The sequence below is a fragment of the Pseudochaenichthys georgianus genome, chromosome 15 (genome assembly GCF_902827115.2).
Source record: "Pseudochaenichthys georgianus chromosome 15, fPseGeo1.2, whole genome shotgun sequence".
NCBI classification, from domain to species: domain Eukaryota; kingdom Metazoa; phylum Chordata; class Actinopteri; order Perciformes; family Channichthyidae; genus Pseudochaenichthys; species Pseudochaenichthys georgianus.
In genome coordinates, this window is record NC_047517.1 from 19,596,824 (window position 1) to 19,618,394 (window position 21,571).

At 40.8% G+C, this 21,571-nt stretch overlaps 2 protein-coding genes across 2 annotated transcripts; both read right to left on the reverse strand.

The window, feature by feature from the left end:
• Window positions 1-297: 297 nt before the first annotated feature.
• tbxtb (T-box transcription factor Tb) lies at window positions 298-3,153 on the reverse strand. The gene is made up of 8 exons (XM_034101402.1): window positions 2,954-3,153; window positions 2,598-2,862; window positions 2,305-2,439; window positions 2,045-2,106; window positions 1,871-1,932; window positions 1,587-1,763; window positions 1,136-1,268; window positions 298-568 (listed from the first exon to the last, which is right to left on the reverse strand). Exons 1-8 carry the CDS (start codon window positions 3,151-3,153, stop codon window positions 298-300), a joined length of 1,305 nt encoding a protein of 434 aa, XP_033957293.1.
• Window positions 3,154-16,554: 13,401 nt separating this feature from the next.
• prr18 (proline rich 18) lies at window positions 16,555-21,553 on the reverse strand. The gene has a single exon (XM_034100400.2). It carries the CDS (start codon window positions 20,418-20,420, stop codon window positions 19,653-19,655), a length of 768 nt encoding a protein of 255 aa, XP_033956291.1. The 5' UTR covers window positions 20,421-21,553; the 3' UTR covers window positions 16,555-19,652.
• Window positions 21,554-21,571: the final 18 nt, after the last annotated feature.

Here is a 21,571-nt window from a genome sequence, read left to right on the forward strand (position 1 = left end):
TCATGCTATGCTAAACAAAAACATTTACAAAACGAAAAGGGAAAAAAAGGAAATAACGTAAAAATATGTTAAAAACAAAAAAGACACATTTTTAAAGAGTTCCTTCAAGACTTTGAAGTCTCTCTCAATAGTACAAATTAAGAAGTGGAGATTTTTTCCATATAGATTGATTGTAGTGCCCCATAATTGAAAACAGTCTTTTGCCAATTGATTTGGGAACAAATACTTATTTGCTGCTTTAAAGTTACAGCCTGCCAAGCCTCCTGCAGACATCACTTGATGACACATGCACCTCCATCAGAGGGACGGGGGTGTGACAGGAGTCCAGGCTGAAGGTAGCCTCCCATGTGGAGAGGTGTCGTACTGAGCCGTGTCGTGCAGCTCCGTGGCTGGGCCGCTGTCGTACATGGGAGAGCCAGAGGAGGGCGCTGTGACGGAGTGAGACAGGCCGGGGTAGTGGCTGCCGGACCCTCGGAGGAACTGCGAGCTCAGGCTGTTGTTCATCCCCTCACTCTGGGACACGGGGGTCAGGGGCGGGTTACTCACAGACCACATGCTTGTGTACTGACTGCAGAGACGTGGACAGAAAACGTGTTACTCAGCTCTTATAAGGAGGGTTTAGAGGTGATACTCATGCAAAAGTAAAACAATTGTGCCTTTTTTTATTGTAAGATATAGTAGTGAGTTAGATTGTATTAGATAAATGAGGTAAAGCCATTGTTTCTATGGAATGGAGAGACAACATGGAACATTTAAATAAAGACAAAAGTAATGATATTCTTGTAGTGTCAGAGTTATATCGTTTTTTTCTTTCTTCAAATTATTTTCACACGAGCGTAATATTGAAAGAATTTCACAAATATCCATATTTGTTATGCAGGAATACATTTCTTATTCAACTTAGCTTAGAACAATACATGTATACGATTACAGCAGGACTCACATAATACTTTTTTCTACCAACATCTAACACATAACAGAGTTTATTTGGTTTTTGATCTTTTCTTTTGTCACCATAATTATTGAGGTCACTATTTGTATGTCTATTGTATTGTCTGATGTCTAACCTGTAGGCTACCTGAGTTGTATTAGTGTGTGTCTAGTTTAAAAAAAAAAAAAGAGGAACTATACAAACCTTGAGTTGGTACCGGAAGGGGAATTGTGGGCCATGGGCATCATGCTGGAGTGTGTTGGCAACTGCAGACCGGACCAGTTGTCGTGGGGTGAGAGCATCGACAGACAGGCGGACGAGTTATCAGAGTAACCAACTAAAACACAAAGACAGGCATCACAAATACGGTTAATAAAATCCACTAAACCTGTTGTTTTCTCAGTATGATTCAGGATTTCCTGCCCCTCTGATATCAGTATGACAGTGAAAGGTGTGAATATTCACTCCAAACATTCCTTGTCTGAAGCCCGACCATTTACAGCTCTGTGGCTCCACTCACACAAAAGCCAGAGGAATGCAAAACATCCCGCGGTCAGCAACATTTGTTTGAGTTTCTTGTTAATAGCAGGGGAGGAAGAGGTGTAATTCCTGGATGTTGTGTGATGGATGGTAAAAGGTGGAAGAGAACACTCACTGGGCGAGTTGGTCCGATGGGCATAGGGGCTGCTGTAGGGGGCAGAGCGGTGGTTCCTCAGGGTGGAGTAGCGCTCACAGCCGTGGGATGGCGAGAGGGAGATGGGACCCCCAAACTGGCTGTGAGGACTCACAGGAGGGCAGAGAGAGCTTGTGCCTGGAATATACCAACCACCTACTGATGAGAAGAAACAATATGAAATATATTAGCCATGTGGCAATATGTAGCTTGAAAATAAAGTCTGACATGAAATTACATTTATATAAAAAGAATGCAAAACTCACATGGAGAGTAAGTTGACTGCTGATTTTCATTGGCATCTTCTCGCATGTCTTTGTGATCACTTCTTGAAGAAATGAAATGATTGATGAGGATGTTTTTTTACATAATGTTGAAACTAATTGTATTGCATTTAAATCCATACATACAATTGTAACGTCTAAAATGTGTATTCTTACCTCTCCTTTGCATCTAGGAAGGCCTTGGCAAAAGGGTTGTGCTTTATTTTAAGAGCAGTCACCTAAAATCCAAATATGAAGAACATTAACAATTGTTGTTTTCCAAAAATCTAATTCACAAAAGGTTTGCTAATGCCATATGTAAAAGTGCGTAATTTACGCACACATTTTGTGCACATACAAGAAACATTAGTGTACGTTGTTTTAAATTATATAAGTGTTCAATGTGTTTTTGATTTCAAAATAATTAAATTGCCCACCTCCTCGTTTTGGTAAGCAGTTACTGCAATGAACTGCGTCTCTGGGAAAGCGTGGCTCGTGATCATTCTCCTCGGGCCTCCAACACGCACTATATGCATGCGTGGCTCGTACTTATGTAATGAATTTAACATTATCTGGAAAACCAAAGACATACAGGAAAATGGTTATTGTCTTTTACATTTATTTCAATTTGTATTTATTATATAAAAATAAGTACATTTTAGGAATCACAATTTGGTTTGTATCTGAAGAAAAACAAACGAAAGTACAACATTGAAAATGATCTCCTCACCTGACCTCCTCCGTTCAGTTTATTTGTGAGTTTGACTTTACTAAAAGAGACGGGCGCTTTCATCCAGTGTGCCCCGAAGTTTGGAGAGTCCGGGTGGATGTACACGCAGCTGGGGGTCTGGGGTTCAGGTTTGCCCCCGGGGACCCACTCCCCGTTCACGTACTTCCACCTGTGATTGTCCGCAGACACAAAGTCCAGCAAAACGGAATACATGGCGTTCGGATCCAATCCAGATATGTTCACTTTCAGCACCGGAAACATCCGCCTTGATAGACATTATGACGATTAGATTGTTTTTTTTTTTTAATTGTGTTGCTTTGTTAGTTAAACATTTAATTGTTTGCACTCAAGCTTACCTGCCATTCTTTGTAACTATCATTTCATTTACAAGTTCTTTAAACTTCTGCCAAAGCGTCTTCTCATCCAGGGACACGCTGAGTTCCTTCTCCGTGGGGTCTCCCTTCTCGCTGCCGGCCTGCAGCTCACTCTCCACGGCGCTGAGGAGGTGGTCCACCCGGCTCTGACTGGCCTTCTCGGGACACTCGCCGGAGGCCATCCTGTCCAACAGCTCCAGGGCTGAATGTATGTAATCACAGGTCTTATTTAAAAAACCGAAATATCTCTCCTGTTCCTGCGTCTCCACACTCAGTTATCTCAGGTCTCTGGACTTCATGGACAGCTCCCAGATATATAGTGTGAAGCCAGGCTCGGGATGGGTGTTTGGGGCGGACATGGTTGGCTCCTCTCCTCTTTGATCTTTGCGGGCTTGCCAGGGATTGGCTGAGAGGGCCATACATTGAGGACTACAGGATTTTGAATAAAGCAGTTTAACCTTCTTTATTACATCAACCTGTAAACATTGACACTTAGATCAAAGCCACACCTGCAGAACGCACAGCCACTGTGTGCTGAGCTGCTCTTTGTCCCTAAAAGGATCAGAATTTACCCCAGATTACTTTAAATATATAAATGTTGCTAAACCTGGAACTGTTTCACTCCTGTGTAAGTGGGTGACAACTAAGTATCAACAAGTCAACGTTCCTCTAGTATTATGAATTGACAAAAATAAAACATAGTTAGAAGAATTTACTAAATTGCATTTACTAAATCGTGAACAATTGTGTGTCACTTAAAAGAACAAATTGCCTGCAGTGAAACTTCATCATTTTAACAGCAATTCTTATAACAATTGAACTGGTTAAACCCAGTCTCACAGAAGAACGGACGTTATTATAGTATAACTTTTATATTTCAGCAAACCCAATGAATAAGGACACTGCCATCATTATAGAAGAAAATCAACAATTGACATATCAAAATCATTTAATATAGTAATGTTGTTTTGTAGAATTGCCATATGAACTGACACACTCATATTTGCACATTTTCTCTACAGAGATAATTGCTTTATCTTCAGTGATTTGGGTTGACCTTATAGTTCCTCCATAGCTTAAATCCACAGTCAATTATCTAAAGAGAAAGAAGAAAACAAAACCAATTAAAAAAAACAATACAATTGTTACTCTAATTTAATTTATCTGAGGAATAATTGTACCTATGCTCTTGTTGACACACGTCTTCAATGGATAAGGGATCAGGTGTTTTCCGACAGCATGTTGCTGTGTCCCAAACCAGAGTTTCAAGACATGGATGTCTGCCAATAAAACACACGCTGGAAAATCAGGCATTATTCTCCAATAAATCAATAAATATGAAAGGTGTTTTATGCACCTGGCTGAGGTCACTCTTCTCAGAGGTGGGGAACAAGAGGGCCGGTCTTTCCGGACACTGCTTTGCTGTTTTGGAGAGCAGAGGGGCGCCTGGTTGGTTTGGCTCGTCTTCCCTTGTTTGGAGTCAACACTTGGAAGCGTCTAGGAAAGAAAGGAAAACAAATCTCTCACTGATCACTCAATCCATAATCAACTGATTTACATTCAGTCACAGTGTCATGCTCACAAATAACTACTGTATTCTGGTAAATGTATTCGGTGTGACCTGTTGCCATGGTAGCTTGGAAAGGAAAAAAACAAACGTTAAAGGCAGATATTGTGTGACAGCTACGTGTTAGCTTCCATAGAGTTCTGGGGTGTTGTGTTGTGGCTGGTTTGTGTTACTAACCAAATCTTGGTTGCCTCGCTCCTCCTGCCAGCTCAGAGAGTCTGTCTCCCTGTCCAGCAGTCTGGACCACAGGTCACAGCCAGCAGAGAAAAATAAACCTCACTCAGTTTAAAGAGCAGTTAAAGCCTCCTTCAATACGCTTCTGATGTCTCCTCCACACTGATAAAGGTTGCTAAAACTTAACTTTAAGTATCCGTGTCAGTGCACATTTTCCTTAATGTTTCTTCCTGTTTGCTAAATTACAAACCTTTGGGAGAAAACCATGTTGATCCAACAAAGATCATGCATATGTCTAAGCTATCTCAAGTAAATCTCTGCTTTCTTGCTCTTCTCAGGGGTAATCCGTGATTGAAAGAAAGTACATCAGTGTTCCCTCTTTGCTCAGCTGCCATACACTCCTACCTAAAGAAGCACATTTAAAATCCAAATACCAAATCAGGCATCTTGCTCTCAAAGTTCCTCATAAAGTTACGCTGTAGGGTTGCAAATGTGGGGGCTTTCATCTGTGGGTGGCACATATTGCATTCATCTATCATTTCCTTTCCCATGAATCATTTTGTAATTTAAAAAGAGACATCCCCCTGTATACGAGCTGAGGTAACTACTGTGTAAAATTCATAGGTGTCATAGCCAGTGTCATTTCCCACAGTCCCAGTGTCCCGTTTGGCGCCTCTCACTCCTCCTCCAACACCCCACTCAGCGCTAACTGTCACACTTGGCTACTTCCTGTTTGTTTTTTTGTCCTGAGCACTGTGAATTAATGTTATTGATCTATATGGTGCTCTATAGTAGATCCCCTATCCCATCCCCCCTATCCTCAAAAGGCTTAAATGCAGGTGCAACTTAAATAAACTGCAGACTGCATTCAAACCTGAATTCATTTAGTTTTACTTCTTTTTAAAACGTAAAAGACTATACCAGTGTTTTCTCACGTTTGAACTCTTTCACTACAAATCAATTTACTTTACTGCTAACCACTTTGGGGTATCTGGTATACTTACCTTTGAGATTGAGATTTGATACACTAGGTATTGAGGATCAACATCATAAGACACAAATGTGCTTACGTTTTGACGTCATTTTGATCTCACTTACTTTGAATGATAATGTTGTTTATCGTTGTCGGTGTATTTAAGAAATCAAGATTTCTTTTGATTCTCAAAGTGTAAGGCTCGTTTCAAGCTGATTTCCACTAATGCAATGAAGGGAAATCACGGGGCAACTTTTAGACTACTCTAAAATAACAACAACATCATTTGATTGCTTCAGTGCAGAAAACACTCTTATTTACGTATCACATATTGATTACATAATTAAAGAACAAGGCAATATAATATAAATCCATCAAATTAAAAACAAAATGTGACTTCAAACCTGATCAGTTGAACAAGTTGACTTTCTTGTATAAGGTTGAAAATAATTTTGCAGGTAATTCAATTATTTCCCTTCAATTGCATATTATTTTGAGGCGGCGGTTGTGGCCTGACGTCACCACGGTTCCCACACATACATAGTGTTGGTAACTCACAAACATTAAGACCTAAACCCCAGATTGTGAGCTCAGGGGTTGGGGTCTCAGGCCTCTCCCACAGTGGAGGGTCTGAGACGTCAGCACAGAGCAGCAGTGAGTTAATGCCCCTGCTCGCTGTTGGCTTTCACCAGTCCTGTCTGACCACTGTTTGCCTTCGCCTGCTCTCCCTCCAGCCAGGCTCATCCTCTGTTTGCTCAGGCCCGTTTTGACACAAAGGTGAGAGAAAGATGAGTCCTGCGTGCTTGTCCATTATGCTCATCTCAGCACCTGAGCATAACCTCGCCTCTAATGCTCTCACTTTTTCCCAGCCTCTCTCCTGATCTCTGTAGAGTTTAAAATATATTATACGAATATAATATGAAAATCTAGGTTTGTCTACCTAATGATTAGAATTTAATTTAATCAATACAGTTAAGAAGTATTTTGCTTAGTTTGCTGGGTTAAAGGCATGGTGAGCCTTTTCTGTGACACAAGCCACAATTATATTCTGATGAAGCATAAAGACTAGAAACATGAATAAACAGCTAGCCTGGGTCATGTGGTTATAAAGACACCTCAATAAATAATACATTTTACACTTCAAAACAAGATGTAACATGTTAGTCAGTGTGTTTTAGGGGAAGGCCTACTGGTAGGTGGAATGTAGGTAGGATGTTGTCTACCAAAATGCACATAAATCAGATCTTGCTCCACTCAACATAGCCTACAACAGACTATGCAGATTTGTTCTTGGTTGTCCTTTTCGTACACATCACTGCACAATGTATAACCAACTTAAATGGCCTACTTTAAATGTAAGAAGACACATGCATTGGCTTCAGCTGATATTTAAATGCATTTATCTTAACTATCCCCCTTATTTAAAGCAGTATTTTGTACCCTACTCACCAATTCATCAAGTTAGACATTCCGTTCAGATTTATTTCTCTGTCCCCTCTGCAAAGAAATTGATTGGCAGAAGAGCGTTCATGTTTAAAGCCACAACTGACTGGAATACTTTACCTGCTGCCATTAGATCTCTTGCATCATTGGGTATATTTAAACATGCATTGTTATCTCACTTTCAACTGGTCTGTACTTGTTATAACTGATATTGATGAAACTGATTTGCTCGACTGTCTCAAATTGTAATGATTGTGTGCATTGCTTGGATTTCACTTAACAGACTGTATGTGGTTTGTCTTGTGTGTCATGTTTTGCATTTTGTCTTTTTGTTTATGTATGTCTGTAAGTTGTTGCTATTGTCGGGACCCCCTTGAAAACGATCTCAAGGGGTTTATCCCAATGAATAAAATGTCTATATATTTGTTACTTTTTGATACTATAGGCTTAATGATAAGATAAGCAAATCCTGGCTGTCACTTATCCGCAGCTATACACATGCTGGGAGTAAATAGAGTAAACGGAAAATGAAAAAGATGAAAATATATAATTACTAAACTAAACTAGTAATATGTCTTTCTGTTTAGTGTATTCTTTGTGTGTTGGTTGAGGAGGGTGATCACTGCTCCAGGTGTGTTTACCCCTCTCTGCCCTTGTTAAGTGGGGTTGCTGCCCCTGTGGGTTTTACACTAACCTTGGGAAATATTTGCTCAGTTTGCTCCTTCTCCTGGCTGCCACCAAAGATCAGCTCCGCAAAGCCCTCTCCTGATCCAGACTCATGCTATAATATCCTGGAGACCCAAACACACACACGTGCAGAAATCAGCTAATCTTACGAACAAAAGGCCATCAAAAAGAAATCACATTTACATCTAAGAAATAATGATTGAGGCAAAACTGTGTTCAAACATACTGTAATCTGGTCAAATTGCGTACAGCTGGGATGTGTGACCTGCACACAAAATGTTGGGTTGTTAATATATTCCTAATGGTGTGCTACTTCTCAAGAGTATCTATAGTGTGGTGCAGCTCACACCCAATAACACTGCGCACTCGGGTGACAACACACTTTGTCTGCTGGGTGCAAACTGGCTTCAGGGAGGACTCCTGAGCAAGGCAGCGTTTACTCACAGCACGGTGAAGCAGGTAACAGATCTATACAAACCCTGAGGCGAGTGGAGGAATGAGGATGTGGACCTGTGCACTCATATATGTACAATATTAGTGATGACATGTTAAAAGCCCAACAATGCAGTGGCGTAAATGATAACTCGTTAAAAAGGTTGACAAAATTAGATGCAACTTGACCAGCGCAGGCTTCTGTGCGTTTTCCACTCATCGCAGTCAACTATAGTAATAGACACGGTATGTTCTGGTCAATTTAATTTTGTAGGCCTGTAATGCATACTTGTGAAATTCAACATGTTGAAGAGACCATGACCAGATGGTCACAAAGATAGCAAACTGTCCAATAAATCATAGTTTAATAATAAACATATAAATAGTAACCAACGCAGGACAGATTGGATGAATTGGCTCAAACATAAACAAGGACTTTGCCGACTCCATATATTGTCTTCAGCTCTAATTGCTTTTATTTTGGGTATTTCTTATGGATGTGGGGAATGTGCCTATAGCACAGAGAGGTGGGGGCGCAGGGAGGGCCGCTGTCTCGCCATGTTTGTCTGTGGTGTGGTGAGATTTCACACTGATGGAGGACTTGTCAGCGTAAGCCTTCACTCGTCTTCTTACCAAGAGTCTAATGTCCCCAAGCCAATGAGCTGTTTGACGCTGGCAGCCTCTTGCTAACATCATACATGCTCATACTAAACAGAATTCAGCCCCAATTAACAACAAGGGTGAGAGTGGCCGACACCGGTCTGTTATACATTCACAACATGTAAACACAAGGGACACCGAGGGTGATACGAGCAGGTGCCTACATGTAATGTCGATTCTAAGGATAGAGGGTGTCGTTTTTTCTCATACTGATATTCTGAACAATCTGTGCTGTTGTATTTGCTGTAAAGTCTCTCTACTGTAGGCTAATTTTATTATATGTACAGCACTTTGGCTCGACCAAAAATCGTTTATATTTATGTGCTATATAAATAAAACTTGATTTGATTTGAACAACATGCCTTCGTAGTTACCTTCTTTAGATTTAAAGCAAAAACACTCATAGATTATAATTTGTCAAATGTGTGGTTGAAATGATCAGCACCCATGTTAATCGCATTCTTTTGTGTTAAAAAAGGTACGACAGCAGAACTAGAGAAAGAGATAGGCATTTGAGAGTTTTCTGGAATAAATCAATCAAAGTGCTTCTAATTTCATACGTATTGCCCATCTTAAAATACATTTAAACAGAAAATACATAACACTTTACTCTCTATTGAAATATTAGATTTTAAATGCTTGATATAGTTCTAATACTGAAACAGTAGTTGAAGAGGCAATTTACCTAGAGTTACTGAGAGAAGTGGAATTAGCAGTTAAAATGGAGGCGATGACAGAAAGGTAGGTTTCAACGTCAAAGTGTCATACAAGTGTTAGTGCTAAGTGAAGTTTAGGGTTAGAGTGCTAAAAAAGTAGAACACTGAAGTTCAAGTTGTAATGTTGATCAATATTCAACAATAAATTGAGCGGGAAGTGTCAATTGAAGTAAAAGTCCTGAAAGAAATTAGTAGAGGTTCAGGTGTATAAACTAAAAGATGATGTCAGTTTTAGTATTAGCTGCAGAATAAACAAAACCTCCAGTCTTCTATCTTCAAACTGAAGCTGAAGTAGTAGATTATTCTTAATACCAATATAATGCTTGTATAACTAGCGATGAGTGGAACCACAATACAACTCAAAGTCTTAAAGGCTCTCCGATTATCTTTTTGCTAAATGGAGTGCTGTTTGCCTGGACGCCCATAAAGCTTTAAATGAGTAGGAACTTCTCAAACAGTTCCACATCTGCTCACAGGGCTGGCATAAGGTGACACCACTGGCCCAATTGCTATATCTCTTTTGTAGCGGACATAATGACGACATTTCCCCCTGGACGATGTTTGTGGAAGTTAAAGTGGCCGACCGAGTAGGCGAGTCTCCACAACAGCAGGGTCAGATTGTGTTTGGTCATCTCACTTCTACGTGAGTAATCAGCTCTCTCCTCCAGGAGGGTCCACGCTAAACAAGCCTCCAGTGGAGTCCCTGTTTGTTCTTAAAGGCAGAGCAAACAGAGATCCAGAGAGCTCACAATTTAGGAGCCGAGGCCTCAACAGACAGCCGGCCCCTTACCAACACCAGCTGTATCTTTTACACGTATACCCTGAGTCCGAAATATTGAAGACTTGTTCGTTGTTTTATTTTAAAGCATTAGAGAATCATTTTGTGACTCAAACCCCATATAATCTCAACCTGTTGCTTTTAGACTCAAACAAACTATCTTTTGTATTTATTTTAATTTGCAAGTTTTAAAAAGGTGCAAAAGCAAGGCTTGCTGTTTTCCCATTTTCTAAGCTACGCTAACTGGCTTAGCTGTAACTTTATTTTTAACAGACAAATGTGAGAGTGTGGTGTCAATCTATTTGTCCAAGTCTCATGAAAAAAGCAAAAAAGCTTACATCTGAAAAAAAAAATCAAGTCAAAATATTACTCGAATGTTGCAGCGTTTACAATCAAGGCAGCAGACATAATCATACGTTAAAATATATATATATCTGCCTGAACTTATTTCCCAGGTCTATTACATGAAGTAACCACTACTTATTACAGTGTAGGTATTCTCCTCCTGGAGTGGCCTTCATGTCCTCTGTCTTCAGCGGTGTGGGGATATTTATCTGATTTCTTGTCGGTCATCAAACCAGCTGCAGGTCTGCTTTCCAACACTGTAACATCAACACACATTACAAATTCACATCTACTGCTTTTCTCCATAACATATCTAGAGAGAACGTTTTCATATAAAAAATGTTTCTTAACTCCTTTTCTTGACATCCTCCAGACTTGTATACAGCTGTACTGGGTGACGGTTATATTTGATGCCCCTATAAAAGTCCTCCAAGTCGTGGTGGGTTTTCAAATGTCCATGCTTAGATAACTGCCTCTGGAGGTCAAAGATCTCAGAAAAGAGATTGTGAGGGACAATTTGATGAATGTCACAGAACGGGATTAAACATAAATCAAAGGCAGGGCTGGATTGAAGTCAGGTGTTTTGCTGCTGGGTCAAAACCTACCAGGTAATAGCTGGTTTTAGGGAGGGGCTTCAGGTATGAGTCATCGTGCAGCAGCTTGGAGAAGGACAACTTCTTTTGTTTGAGTGAAGAAGAAAAGAGGAGGCAGACAGACAGGCAGAGACAGAGGGCAGGCCTCCCTTGTTTTGGGGCTGGGAAACAGAGTACACAGAACAAATGAGAAGTAAACACACAGCCACAGGAAGCCATTAACAGCAGCGAGGACCAATTAGGACCCAGCAGGTGTTCTCGCCTCGGTCTGCTTTGGTCCTGCCTCACCTCTGTGTCTGTGACAGAGCCTCTCGACCTGAGCCGAGGAAACAACAGGCAGTTTCATTTGCTCTTCAATTTAAAGCAAAGGATTCCTACTGGAGGGCCTCTAAAGTCCTTTATTGTGCTCTCTTTGTCTTCCCCTACTAAGTGCAAGTCATTAGAGAGGACAATTACATCCTCCTGAAGGAGCTCAGCTTTTACAGGAGGGGAAGATAAGACAGGATCTCTCTCATGTCAGACCCCCTCCTTGCAGACCCTCTGTAAAGCTTATTGCTCTTTTCACACTCTGTCAGAGATGAGTCAAAATCAAAGTCAATCCCAGCAAATAAGCAGGAGGGGAATTATAAACAAGAACAGGAAACTACATTTGGATTTGTGGGTTGGTTAAACAACTTAATAGCTAGTTGTGAAATGTTACTAAAACTTTATTACTTATATTTTGATACCACTGAATTCGTAGCATTGACATGTACTTTGAAACACATCTTTCAGAAGTTTTGGTTTCAATTCCCAAATTTGACATTTTACTTTTGCAACAAGTACTTTCTAGGGTTCATCAATTTAGACACAGTATAGTCTCTTAAATTCTAAAATCTATATTTAAAGTGATTGAAATGGATTAAAACAGCAGCGGATCAAAAATGACAATGTGGAAATAATTTGCAATGGTCAGAAAAGTAAAAATAAATGTTTCAATGTTAAAACTAAGTGGTTTTAAATTTCAACATCAATTATTCATTCTTTTTTTAAGATTCAAATGATTACGGACTTTCTTTGCTTTCATGACGATCCAAAAGCAGGATCAGGAAGTTAACATTTGAATGAATAATATAAATAATTGCTACAAAAGTTCCATTCATCAAAGTGTAAGGATGCTACACTGCCCACAGTATACGGTGCAGGATTTAAAGACTCACAGGATTAAGTTGTAAACTGCAGCTGCAATGGTTTTAATGTTATGCATGTCACTTGAGGGGAGAAAGTGAAGGTGTTACAGGCAAAACAGGGAGGCTTTGATTTGGAGGGTTGTGTATTTGAGCTCAGACAAAGTGTGGTGCTGTGGTAGGCAAATGACAGGCCCTCCAGGCAAAAACATGGCCAGCTAAAGAAAGGAGTTTGGACTCTTGCATCAAAACTTTTACTCCTGAACACGCAGATTTAGCAAACCTACCATCATCATACTTTTCTGCTACTTTGTTTTGTTTTATATATTGTATTGTAGTGTATCACAGTGTTTAGCTCAAGCGAGTAGTGCCACTATTTGAAATAACGTAACACTGGACTACAAAATTAGCTCATAAGCTAACTCATACATTGAGGAGGAAACTGATGTGTTGAATAGTGTGCACTGTCTCTGGTAATAATAAAATAAACAATTTAAAAAAAGTAGAATAATTACTTTAATGCTTGACATCTAACTGTGTCTTGTAGGTGAAAATCTTAACATTAAGACTTTTATTAGATTCATTATCTTATCATAATTGTCTCCGTGAGTGATTCTAAACATGTATAATGAAACTACCACACAAGTTCAGACACAAAATGTGAGATGGAAAACAGTTCAACATGGCCAGGACAGCCACGATATTAATTACTATAAACGAACAACAGAGTTGTTATGATAATTCAAGACTAAAATAAAGCACTGAGTTTTGTTACACTTGGATGTTATGCTTTACCTGCTGAGCCTCACTCTCTGACTTGCCTCTGGCTGCCTCTTCTCTCTGCTGCAGCAGTGCTCTCTGGGAGCTGACCTTGTCTGAGAGCAGGGCAGCATATCGGCGACAGGGGGCTTTTCTGAGGCGGTGCATATTCCTGTAGGCCTCTAGATGGCGCTGGAGGATAGACAAGATAAGGAAGGACACAAACTGAGGGGAAGTGAGCTAAAAGGAAGCACCACCACTACTGTGCTTCAGTATTATTGGGAGATGAAGAAACTATTGATAATTTATCACCAGGCATGTTTATAACTAGCAGCTACAAATGCCTATAAAAGTGACACAAACTTTTTATCCTATAGTGTTTATCAACCTGCTCCAGCTGAGCCTGATGCCGGGTCTTGGCCTATTGGTCCGGGTCTGGACTTCCATCATGCATTGCCTTCCTCCTCCAGGGCTGGGCTTTCACTCCATCCCCTGCCTATTCACAATAAAAACCCAATTTAGATGCTGTGGGAGTGAATCAGTCAGCTTGCCTGAAGATTAAAAAATAAGAATGCATTTTTGGTAATCCCCCACACCCGCCATAAACAACCTCCCACACACACACACACACACACACACACACACACACACACACACACACACACACACACACACACACACACACACACACACACACACACACACACACACACACACACACACACACACACACACACACACACACACACCAGCCTGACCTTGTGTTCGTGCAAGATCCAGCTAAAAAAAAAAATAGCTACGCAGGAGGAATATGCCCACCTCGTCTCCCACAAAGCCTTATTTCCGGCATGTGTCAAGAAACCAATGTATGTAGGGCTTTCCCTTAGCATATCATTGCTCTCCCTTTAATCCGGATGAGGACCCGACAGATGTTGCAGAGGAAGGTTTTAGAGACAGATTTCAACTAATACTTTTTAAGGCAAGAGGTAACTTGTCCGAACGAATTAAGAGAAAATATAAGACGCAAAGGAATGTAAAATGGCATGATAACAAGGAATGCAAGGCTAATGGAGGCGTGTGGTGCAGTGGGTTGAGCGTCAGGCGATCACAGGTTCAGGGGGCGATCAGGGGGTCACAGGTTCAAACCCCACTGCAGTCAGCATGTCGTTGTGTCCCTGCCTGGGCAAGACACTTCTCCTGTGGGGATTGCCCACAGTGTTGAGGATGCAAATCGCTTTGGATAAAAGCGTCTAACAAGTGACATTACATAATGATTACAGGGTTGCCAACTCTCACGCATCTGGCGTGTGACACACGCTTTCACTCAATCACACGCTGCCCAAACTATTTTCATGTTGATAGAAATCAACACGTAATGTAATAAGACCCCACGGTTTGATGATTGATAGGTGTGTGGGCTGTCTTTCATTTTGACACACAGAACAATGGGGGCAATCCACCCTTATCCACAATGTAAAGTAATTAACACAGCCTCTCCTCTTGTCTCTGTGAGGAGCAGCAGGTTCAGCTTTCAGAACAAAGTAACAAAAAACTAAAATGGCATTCATTTTTTTAAATATGTCGTGTAGTAATAGATGTATTTATTTTTCTTCTCAAGAGAGTACCAGAATGTGTATTTTATGTTAGTATTTCAAAAAATCACGTGGGGGAGAATCCCCCCAGACCCCCCTGATGGGGCTTTCAGCATGTCAACTCTTTCACCTGTGGAGAAATTGCAGGATTGGCTCCAGGTCGCCCTTTTTATTTACTACAAGACAAATGTGCCTTTTTATTTCATACAGTTCAATTTGGATTGAGACAGGGAAATAATCTAAACCTCACGCGTGGCGTTTCACTGTCAAGGTGGAGCGTGTATGTAATTACATTGCAAATACTGACTTCACCCCACCACTGTATGGGTTAGCCCTACCATAGATTACCCAACAAAAATACTCTCTGGCAACTGCCGACCCGTATTGCGCAAGCGCAGATCTAAGATCCAGTAGAAATGATAAAAAAAGTAAAAGTCTGCTGCTTATTGTTCTACTAGGCCAAAATAGTAGTGATGGCGAGATGAAGCCTTATGAAGCTTTGAAGCTTTCCAGCCAATTGGTTCGCAAAAGGGTTCATCTCATGAGGCTTCATCATGGGCTTCATTTGAACACAAACCCCCTGTTGGTCAAAGTGTGTAAAACAGGCATATTGGACATCTCAACAGTGCTGTATCTCATACCGAGTTCCCATTGAGGAAAGCCTTAGAATAACTCATAAAATCATATTTTCATGTTAACAATATTGTTTTTATTCCAGTTTAATGATTGTGATTGAAAATCCTAAGGAGGCTGCTAAACATTGCAAAGAGGGATTTGAATTCCTTAATAATATTCATAAACGTAACCATGTTGTAGCCTGAGAAAGGCTAAACCATATCAAAGAATACATTTATTAACTACATTATCTAATTTAGCTGTAGCTTTTATAAACAACAAAAAATACGTATTGTTCAGTCGTTGAACCAGGGACCCTGCGGTCATGAGTCAACTGCTTTCCAGCTGAGCCGCAGCACACACACTAAAGCTCCCTGAAAACACTGGAACATATTTATTCATTTATTTATTCATGTTTTTATTCCTACATTTATTTATGCTTGTATCTCTTTATACCTATGACATGTTCAGACCTCTATATAAGTGAGGGTCTGAGCTCTCTTGATTCCATCGTGTCACCGGGCCCGGGTACAGGAGGGGTAATATGGTTTTTATTATACATCCATGGGTATTATGAGCGTTGTGGTTCAACGGTTCAACCGATCTGAATCGCTTCCTGAAGCAGTCACGTGGTATCGACAGGCAGCGAGGCTTCGTTTGTCCTCGGTGACGTCACTGGCCCAAAACGATACAAGCCTCGGTACAGGCTTCACAAAAAGCTTCGGGGATTACTCGACACACGCTCCGAAGCCTCGGCGCAATACGTAACATCACTACGAAATAGAGTGTGTGAATTAATATATTTGGCAGTTTGGAGTAAGTCTGTAGATTTGTTTGTGTGTGTGTGTGTTTCATGTATAGGCCTCTCACGATAATTAATTTTGTTAGATACATTTTCCCGGAAATTATTGCGATAAACGATAATATTGTCGGCACCGTTGTTTGACCATTTTAGACCCCTGACATAATGATAATATATAATAATAATTCAAGTACATCATTTCAAACTGTTAGTCACATCCTCATGTAAATGGCAATTTATCGAGTACATTTTTATTTATATAAGTCAATTAATTGCTTATCAGGCACACAATAAAACAGTGGAAACAAACATGTGTTTGACTTTCATTAGTGAATGAAACTTTGTGCCCTTTATAGTCTGTGTCCAATATTGTGTATTTGTATATATTGTATATCCTATATATGCTAAGGTCCCGCTGCTGACACGATAGCAGTCATTTCGTGCGCATATGTGTAATTAAACCCATGATATCAAAATCTCACTCCAGCCAGTTACCCAAAGTTGGCAACCCTGTGTAATGGGAGTAACATGCCAAAGCAGATTAACTGCATAACATGGAGCTGCATGCTCCCTTCTTGTTATCCTTAAATGAAGAATAAAACATGCTTGAGCTTTAAAGGGAGGACGGCACTCTGTGATCTAAGTGTTCTCTCTGAGGTCGCCCTGTCTATGGGAAAAGCCTTGTTCTTAACAGGCTCCCACTGAATGACCACATTACTGAAGTTTATGGGCCGAGTCTGTGCAGGAAGTGTCTGCTTTGTCTTTTCTCACAAAAGCTGCTGGAAACTCAGATTTATCAGTTCCGTTGCCACAGTAATACTGTTGCGGCAGAGCAGAGGGACCTGCAGTGGTGTGTGCAAAGTGTCAGTGACAGGGCAGCATCCATCTGCGCTCCCTGTCACTATAAATAAGAGGAGCAAAATGCACACTCTGCTATCACACTGCTATCATGATACTGCAGTGAGGTGGACAGAAGCCTCTTTTGACCCAGGTAGAGACATTGCTATCAGATGCTGCAGGTGTAAACAGAAGCAGTTTGTGGCAGGGGATATAAATAAGTGAGAAGACCTTGAAAGAAAGTGTTTTCACCTGTAACCAAGTCAACCTGCTTCTTTAATTTCTACTTTTCCCCGTTGAACACAAGTATTTCAGCTACAATAATGCAGCTCTCACCCCCAGGACAGACATGAATAGCTCAGCTTGAGGCCCACACCAGACAGCAATGAATACCACGAGAGAGGCACATAAACAAGGGCACAATTGAAATGACACAATAGAGAGGGATTACACAACCTTTGGACACCGAGCCCGTTGATAATATCATCATGGGAGAGGCGGACGGTTCTTGGTACACACTGTACTGGTCCAGCCATGATCTCAGACTGTGACTTGCAACAATTACACCACTTTGTGACACTGAATGGGAACATTGATTCAGGACAAGATGCTTTATTCTGGCAGCTTGTTCTTCACTCACATGTGAGATCTGTAATGTCATGTGCTAGAACACAATGGAAAGACACATATTTGACAACTAATTAACTACTCTAGATGTTTTAAATGTCAAGTACCATGGTAATAAAATAAAAAACTCAGTGCTGATAAGTGGATTATTTAAAATACCTTTCCGACACCAACAGGTAGTAAGTGTGCATTCAAAGGAGAAGGAAGAAGGCTTGGTTGGTGAAGGTCCTTGCACACAGATTGCATGGCAAATCTGTTGATTATACCTTTGGAAAAAAGATTGTTGGCGTCAAATTCCAAAATGATATTAAATTGCAATGTTATAGGAGCATAAAAGTCATTTTTCAAGAATGTCTTACCAGCTGCGCGTGTGGGCTTTTCAGAAACACTGTAGTGTCTTAGAGGTTACACTCCGTCGTCCAATTTGGGGCTTTAAAGTCTACCACAAACTTTGGTTACCAAGTGACGGAGAACAATGGTAAAGCCTTATTGCAGAGAGCCTTCACTCTGTACACACAACCACAAATATTTGAATATATGTGTTTGTGACCCCGCATGAAGGTTTCATTTGTGTCCAAAGCTGGAAGGGATGTTTACTTTAAATTTCCAGTTAATTGTCAATACAATAGTCCGCTGAGAACCATCAAAGAAGCCAAACGTGTCTTTAATGCTTCATTTCTCATTAACTCTGGTTTATTTTGTTTTCTTGCCAACAAAACAGGGCATGTTTGTTTTTAAAGCACTCAAATTGATTTCGGACCAGCTGTTTAACTGTTTAAAGTTAGTTACCTCTTATAGAACTAAAACATAGATCTTGTCGCTCAGTGGGATTATGCCCTCAGTTCAAACTGGGAATACCTTTGCTGCAAACCATGTCGTTCTGGCATTTAGGGTGAACTTATCTCCCAGATATTTCGCACCAACACTATTTATGTTTAGTAACTACATGCATTGTTTTGTTTAATAGGACAAAGGTAAAGAAAACTGGAAGTAATTTCCTGAAGGGATCATGTACCTGGGCCCCACTGTAGTACACTGGTCCGCCCGCTTAACAGGAAATCTAAGAAGCTTACATCACTAATGCCCAAATGGCCTCAGGTAGCAACAGTGGCAACAAAAGGCTCTTTAACATATGGCCAGCAGTGTCAAAGAAATCTGAGTGACTGCAAATCAGCAACATGTAAGGTTATCCAACACAATCAGCTTTTAAAATATTCAAATGGGTCAGAGACACTTGCATAATTTAAAAAAGAAATGTTTTACTTCAAATGGCATAAAATCATCAGCTGAGAAAACGTTTGACAGTACAAATATTTAGTAAATATTAAATACTGTACATCAATGATAGATCCATAAAAAGGATATAACCCTCTGTGATTAGAGGAAAAATAAACAGTCCAGTTTGGTTTCAGCAGGAGGCGTGTATAAAGCTGTTGTTGACAGCGTATTGTTCACCCACACAAAGGAACCGTTCCACGTCCCTTTACGCAAACCCCTCTGCCAATCCACTGAAAACAAAACCATGTGCAAAGGACGAGGTTATTAAGGTGTTCAGTTCTAACTTTAACAAACATTGACCAGGCTTTAAACTTCAAAGCAACATCCCATAAGAAGCACTGTTGGCTACAGTGCAACACGCTGCAATGCAAAAAAAAAAAATGGTGTGTCCAATGTCAAAATTATTACTTTTCTATGTGAATTTCGTCCAATGAGTGTTATTCTTGCTGACATATATTTCAGTTAATAAGCCATACAATTTGTAGTAGAACTGGAGTTAATTATCTTGTCCCTCATTTGCATACGTGTAATTGACATAACTCAAATGTAAGATGCCATTGCAGCAGGCCTACATCGGTGCACACTTGTCATGAGTCCATCATCTCTTCCGTAAAATAAAAAGTTCAAAAGTCATGTGTCAGCATCCTTTAAGGTGCGGAAGTGCAGAACGTTTGTCGACTTCCCCCAAAGCAGCGGCATTCTCGACTCCTTTAAGCCACTCTTTACATTTCCTAACAACAGTCTCGTCCACGTCTCCGTCCTCGTCTTCATACTCTACATCGTCGTACTTGTACTGATCATTCAAAAGAGATATCTTAACGATGGCGGTGATGTCCTGCTCTACGCTCTCCGCTTTGGCCACAGGAGCGGAGCCCTTATTGGACGATCCGTGCGCCTTTTTGGATGGAAATACTCGCCGGTGTCGAAAGTCCGCGGATGCGCAACACTTCTGCTGCTTTGCCATCATTTGCTTTTCTATATTTCGTTTCTGGATGACAAGAATGGCTTCAGGGGTGAGACTGAGGGTAAACTGGATCTCCTTCTTCCCTTCATCTTTTCCGTGGAGGTGTCTGGCGGAGTCCATGGAGCTGGAGCGCCTGACTCCTTCAGAGTCCTGAGGTTTGGGCACCGACAGCCAGGAGCTTTTTCCCTGGGTCTCCTGACCGCCACTTGACTTCTGAGTAGGGCTTTTGCTCTTCTCTCGATGGGCTTTACGGCCCAAATTCCGTAAATTCGCGGTTGTCCAAGGAGAGGATTGCTTCTCCCTATCCGACCCCGCTTTCTCTCCACCGGATTTGCTGGTGAGCTCAGTGTGAGCAGGCACTCCGGTGGATTTCTTTTTCCCGAATAGATCCCTGCCAGGAGAGGAGATCCGCTGGTGGAGGCTGAGGGGCGGAAAAGGCATTCTTGCGGCTGGAAGTGATCAGGATACAAAAACGTACAAATGTACAAAGTGCAGATGATGAGGAAGCGCTGCGCAAAGCGACGAGCGGCGCTTCTCTGCGGGCATTATCCAGCAGGGAGGCGGAGAGAGCTGCAGTGCACCTGTTGTCCACACTGACCGGAGTTCAACTGGTGAACACTGAGGCCTGGCTGCTTTATGGTGGAGCTGGCAGGAAGGCGTGGTCAGGAGAAGCACCAAACAAAGCCAGGAAAAAACTGTGGTGATGTCATTTCATCATCTCCAATAACTTCCTGAAGCAATGAGCGACATCAAGCTCATGTTTTCCTCACAGCGCCGCTCTGCTGTATTACAGTCAAATTGATTCAAAGATAATCATCCTCCAAGAATATGAAACATCTTAAAACAATTGTGTTTGGTTAAAGTGACAGGATTGATATATCTAATTCTAAGTAACCACAGCTGGAGGTTTGTCTGGTTTTCTTAAACTGACTCATATTTAGCCTACAAGCAGACAATATCATTGAAAATGAAGCAGAAAATACTAAGCATCTTCTTTCAAATCCTATGTATACGTTTACATAAATGTCCCTTAATAGTTAGTTATATACACACTAGCTATATTGAACAAGAATCTTTTAAATGACGTTTAACACGTTTTTTTCTTTACCGTTTTATTTCTTCTGAATAAGTGTATTGTATGCACCAAATACGGAAAATTAATTTTCAGTGAATACTTTACTTGGCAATAACCCTATCCTGATTCAGACAAAAAAAACAATTGAGAACAAGGTGAGACATGTTTACACTGCCTGTATATGAACCATAACAACTTGAGAAAATACCCACAAATGTTAAATGTTCATCTCCAAATCACATTCTTTGGTTAAAGTAGCCCCCTGGCTGTAAAGACCCCCAGATTCTGTACATGTACTGTATAGATCATATGGTCATAAAGATAGTGTTTGGTCCTTGAACAAACAAAACATGCACAATCCTCTCATTCAGTCAATAGTCTCAAATATCAATGAACTGATGTCTATCCGTTGTTGTTCTTTCAGCCATGCAGCCTATGAGAGACATCTGGGGTAAAACACAAATAGTCTCAATATTGATTTATTTCCCTTTTCCCCGTTATCTGCATTTTATGTAGA

What these genes read in the sequence shown, in the direction of transcription:
- tbxtb (XM_034101402.1), bottom strand. Translation starts at nt 3,153, where the DNA reads ATGGCCTCCGGCGAGTGTCCCGAGAAGGCCAGTCAGAGCCGGGTGGAC. An exon ending in AACTGAACGGAGGAGGTCAG is followed by an intron (nt 2,440 to 2,597) that starts GTGAGGAGATCA and finishes TTGGTTTTCCAG; the next exon opens with ATAATGTTAAATTCATTACA. An exon ending in CCATCGGACCAACTCGCCCA is followed by an intron (nt 1,269 to 1,586) that starts GTGAGTGTTCTC and finishes TTTGTGTTTTAG; the next exon opens with TTGGTTACTCTGATAACTCG.
- prr18 (XM_034100400.2), bottom strand. Translation starts at nt 20,420, where the DNA reads ATGCCTTTTCCGCCCCTCAGCCTCCACCAGCGGATCTCCTCTCCTGGC.